Source organism: Cebus imitator, unplaced genomic scaffold, assembly GCF_001604975.1.
Source record: "Cebus imitator isolate Cc_AM_T3 unplaced genomic scaffold, Cebus_imitator-1.0 Scaffold225, whole genome shotgun sequence".
NCBI classification, from domain to species: Eukaryota; Metazoa; Chordata; class Mammalia; order Primates; family Cebidae; genus Cebus; species Cebus imitator.
This window is the reverse complement of record NW_016107540.1, coordinates 3,224,059-3,229,473: the sequence shown is the minus strand read 5'-3', so window position 1 is coordinate 3,229,473 and position 5,415 is coordinate 3,224,059. Positions and strand designations below refer to the sequence as shown.

General features: G+C 41.1%; 1 protein-coding gene across 7 annotated transcripts in view; it reads right to left on the bottom strand.

Moving 5' to 3' along the window:
* Positions 1–5,415, bottom strand: part of COBL (cordon-bleu WH2 repeat protein) — a 287,518-nt gene that overhangs the window by 144,683 nt on the left and 137,420 nt on the right. For 3 of the 7 annotated variants that reach the window (XM_017496912.2, XM_037727273.1, XM_037727270.1), the window contains one exon: positions 618–692. The exons of the other annotated variants lie outside the window; for them this stretch is intronic. In XM_017496912.2, the coding sequence (XP_017352401.1) occupies positions 618–692 (75 nt within the window). The remainder of the gene's footprint in view (positions 1–617; positions 693–5,415) is intronic. 7 annotated transcript variants of the gene reach the window in all.

Sequence of the window (5,415 nt, the reverse complement as noted above, 5' to 3'; positions counted from 1 at the left end):
CCTCGGCCTCCCAAAGTGCTGGGATTACAGGCTTGAGCCACCGCGCCCGGCTGTCCATGTAATTTTTAATAGGTGATAGTAAACATCCAACTTTTATTAGATACATTTAAAATGTCAGTATTTATAAGATGTCATTATGTTCTCTCGAGTATTTAAAAGTATGAAGAAACTTTATACATGCCAACTGTGCAATGTGAGGGCACAGGTAGTTTTCAGAAATCCTTTCAAGGGCTCTGTGAATAGAGTGTAGGCACAGAGTTTAGTAGCTAAGAGCTATGGGGCTGGAAAACAGGACTGAGCAGCTCCAGAACCACCAGGCTACCCCTTATGATGCATGGTGGCAGTTTCGGGAAGCACAAATTCAACGACCCTAATGAAGGCTTCTCCTCATCATGCTGACTGCCAAACAGAAAAGCAGAAACTAAAATATTCCGCATGTTCCAAAAGTAGCATGGGCAACTAAACGAGAAATAGGCAGCTTTCAACTCTATCTAGGCTATGCAAACCAAACCACTGAAACTAAATTAGTCCATCATTTCACTCTCTGGAAGGTTGCGCAAAGCAAGAAGAAGTTGCAGGCAGTTAGCAGAAGCACCTGCCGGGGCATTAGTACTCACGCTCAAACCCCTTCCCAGGGCAGCCCTGGAGGCGTCCTCATCGCTGTCTGCACCTGACAGCACAAGCTGCTCAGCCTGGAACACAAGCATCAGGCCACGTCATCTCCAGGTGAAAGTTCAGACAGAAAACACAGTCCTTAGCGATCACTAAGGCAAAAATGCCAGTGTGGCCACAAGGCAGCAAAACCTTCACTTAATGGGTGTGATCTTTGCCACTCTGCCAGCTTATGCACAGACCTGAACCAAGTGCACCCTGATTTGGAAATCACAATTTTGAAATCCACACTCATAGGAATGAGTTTTCTTTCTTTGTGGTTTCTGTTTTTTTTTGATTTTTTTTTAAAGCATCTCTTTAGCTTAAAAACTATGCAATTTGTTCTTGTTTTTGCTTTTTGTTGCCGTTGTTGAGACAGTGTCTTGCTGTGTCACCCAGGCTGGAGTGTAGTGGCATGATCTCGGCTCACTGCAACCTCTGCTTCCTGGGTTTGAGCAATTCTCCTGCCTCAGCCTCCCAAGTAGCTGGGAACACAAGTGTGCATCACCACATCGAGCTAATTTTTATATTTTTAGTAGAGACAGGGTTTCACCATGTTGGCCAGGCTGGTCTCAAACTCCTGACCTTGGGTGATCTCCCTGCCTCGTCCTCCCAAAATGCTAAGATTATAGGCATGAGCCACCTCACCTGGTGAAAATATGTAATTTTAAAACAGTAGTGGGCCTGAAGTGATGGAGTTAGGTCAGCAAGCAAATTAATTAGGTTTTGAGGACTTCAAAGTTTTAATCACTGCCCAGCTAATTAATTGAGTATACACAGAAAAACTTTACCAAATACCTCACTTCCTATTTTCCAGAAAAGAAACATGGTAATATTTCTTTCCATTGCACCAAAATCATTTGATACAACTGGAAAATTCAATTCCTGTACCCCAACCTGGCCTCCCAAATGAGAATCTTCAGGGATATGACCTAAGAATCCAATGTTTAAACTAGGTCTCAAGGTGATTCTTAGGTATTTTTGAGAACTGTTGTGTTAGGAGAATAAATAATGGCAAGATGATACAAAACTATAAGACTTTAAAAACTTGAAAACACAAAAGCTTTAAAACAACAAAGATATTTGCTATCATCTTAGCCGATATAATATCCCTTTAAGTATATTTCCTATTGACTTTTTATACACACACTCACACACATACACATACACACATATGTCTATCATTGTTTCCCTTTAAGGTGATATAGCAAAGAGTCACCTTCAGCTTTAAATGCCTCCGTCATTCTCCGTTCTTAGCATCTGTTCACTGAGACCTCTGCAGACTGACATCATAGGATTTTATGAATCATTTTTAAAAAGTATTTGTTTCAAATCCTTTTTCTCGATAAAGAAATTGATACTGCACTATACAATGTAAACCAGTGATTAACAGCAAGGACTTTGGAAAGGCAGGCTTGGGTTTGAATTCTGGTGTTTATGAATTCTGGCACGTACTGCACTATGCTCAGCTTGGAGTTGCTCAGCCCAAGTCTGTTCCCAGTAAAATGGAGCTGATAATGCCTCTCTCACTAGGTTTCTGGATAAGCTGAGTGAGGCTGCATTTAGCACAGCATCTCAAACAATAAAAATCAAGAGAAACAAGAAGCTGAAAAGTTAACACAAAACAACAATAACAAATTATCCAACAAAGGTAAGACTGAAGAAGGGATGTCTAGAGCAAAATACGGTAAAATAAATGTGAAGGAAAGTTATACATGAAAGATAAGGTACAGAGAAATGAAAAATACTTCTAGCAAGTTCAGGAGAGCAAGAAGGAAAACAGACTTTGTATCTGAGAATACAAGCCCCTTCAATGATCAGAACCAGAGAGGCAGTGAAATGCACAGCAGCCACGTCTTACTCCACCCTTGACCCAAACGGCGACCTCTTCAGGCCACCTGCTATGTGGGCTCCAATCTGACACCAAGGAGCCATAAAATGCCACACTGGACACCATAACTCCGACCCTATAGCTCAATAAGGAAAAGCCAATCACTAACCAATGTCATCTCTGTAAACCAGTGACAGTGGAACAACTTTGTATCAGCCCACTCTTTGTCCCCCTTTGCCTTTAAAAGCCTTCTTAGAACCAAAGCTGAATGGAGCCCTCTCCAAGGCAACCTGGAAGTGGGTCCTAGGCAGTCAGGATCAACTTTTGCTCAATAAACTCTCCATATCAATCTTGCCTCAGTTTCTTTTTTTAGGCCGACATATCTGGTTTAAGTCGGCGGGATTCAGTGATCCTCACAGTAGCACCCAGAGTTTTCTCTCAGACTCAGTTCTTCGTACCAGCAACACAATGGGTCCCCAGCTCCAGTGGACCCCAGGGTGCAAAGGGCGAGAGACCTTCTGAGTCTGGACTGCCTAAGAGTTTGAGGTGAGGCCTAAGCTTTACCTGGGCTGCTCTTTCCAATGCTCCCTTTCTGGAATGGAGGCTCTATCTTTGCCTTGTTGGCAAGTGATTCAGGTCTCAGTGATTAAAAAGAAAAACTACCTTTTCCACCTTGGGGTAGGTATGTCAAGGTACTGGCAGTTTAGCATTGGTGATTTCACTTTACATGGCATGCTTTTAAAACTGCAGCTGCTTTCTACTATTTATAATTTGGACTTGAAAAAATTTGTGACCAATTCCTATTAGTTTTATACCAAAAGGTACATGAAGGTGAGTTCTCTCACCCCAAATTCGATTTGAGAATTTTTTTTTAGAGCTGTCCTTTAACGCTCCCGGAAAAACTCTTTAAATACCTAAACTGCCCACAGACCTTTCTCAGTCCCTTGGAGATGTAAATCTCTCCATGTCTTAGACATGTTAACATGCCTGGTATTAGCTAAGCAGCATTCCAGCTGAGAACAGGCTTGATACACAGTTAATGTTCCTTGGACATACTACGACATTTATTTCCTAAGTGGATACCTTTTGCTCAGGAAGGAAACATTTATAAGAAATTAATTGGAATTACTTGTCTCGGATACTCAATAATGCTATCTACTAAAGGAAATCAAACTATTCCTCTGTAAGCACTGGGGATTGGGAGCTGAAGAAGGGGAACACCTGCCTGATGGCAGAATGGCAATTGAGAAAGACAAAGGTTTTTCTGCCTGCCACCCCCACCTAAAGATAGGCTCCTTCAGAAGACTTGCTTATGGGCTCAGAGACAGCAGTGCCAGGGGATCTAGGTGCAGTCTTCATTTATCCCATAAGTTTACCTTCCCACCTTTTCCTGCCTTTGGGCACTACCTCCACAGGCATCTTTGGTTTTCCTATCATTCCCACTGTCTCTTTAAAGCCTTAGTCTGGACCTTGTATCTAGATGGTCAGCTGAGAAGCTGAGACCCTAGGGAATACGGCTGGCCAGGGCAGATTGAGGCTTTACCCCATTTGTAGCTAGCAAAACCTTCCTACTTTAGAGTTGTCTTTCTGGTGGCTCTGTGTTGCACCTCTTTGGAGATACTTGACAAGTCTCTGGTTAAATCATAACCTTCATTAAGTCCTGTTGGTTTTGGTGAGTCACTTGGAAAGGTACCTTTGGTTTAAGAGAGAAAAAAATTAAAAAGTACAAAAGCAGGGATATTGGCCGACTTGACCTGGCTGAAATCTGATAAGAGATTGAAAAGATTTAAGAGCTCTATAGTCAAAAGGTAACTTAGTAACCGATATTTGGAACATATATGTATACACACACATATATACATATACACATATGTTTTGAGCCCTCTGTTCTCTCTATAAGTTTCTCAGTTGACTGAATTTCTTTCTTCTTAAACCACGGCTAGCCATATATACTCCCCAGGTCTGCTTCTCTTCAAGGACATGATTTTTGCCAAAGATAATGTAAAATTCATTGATATTTACAAGAGCTTAAATTCTCTCTCTGCTTTGAAATGTAAATTTGTTACCTTGTTCTCTAAAATTTTGTGAGGGCTTTAGGCACGTGAAACAGATAAACTTTAACTTGTTCCACTTACAAAGGCACAGTTTGAATCCAACTGTCCTTTCGAATTAGTGAATTCTAACTCGTGGCTAAAATCTTAAAATCAAAGCTATGAAATCTTTATTTTTGTCTATGTTTTTATGTACATGTGTACATGGCTGTGTTTGTATACTGTCTACATGGTACCAAATGACTGATAAGTAAATCAGTTCTCATAAATTAAGTAAATAAGCCCAAATGCTTTTCAAGTTCATGTGACTTAAGTAATCTTTGGTTAATAAGGCTAGTTCTAAAATTGCTGGTAAAATAAAAATATTTTCAGAATTTAGACATTTTTTGCCTGGGTGTACTAGTCAAATAGGTTTAGGCTATTTCTGCTAGGTGTTTAAGGTCATCAGATTGTTGCTTCTGCGATACGTTGATACTTGCATGATTCTGGGGTATAGGCAAGTGGACACAGGAAGGCCTGGGAACACGCAATGCCTGAAGGACCCCGGCCAACAGCTCTGGTGCGGAGCTATGCCACATGCCTTCCCTGGCTCACTTGTGCCCCCTGAAAATGCTGGGAGGGGTCGGTTCTCCAGGCATTGCCTTCGTAACTGTCCTTTTTTCTGGGCTCTGTATCAAGGTACATAATTAAAATTGCTTACTTACTAAGACTTTTCACAAATATTTGGGATACTAAGAGTTAACATTGAAATTAACATATGTAATTAAATCGGCTAGATAAGAGAAACAATTCTGTGTGCAAAGAGCACGAGAAAAGTAAGATGCATTTTTGGTTTTTAAAAAGGTTATAGGCCAGGTGTGTTGGCTCACGCCTATAATCCCA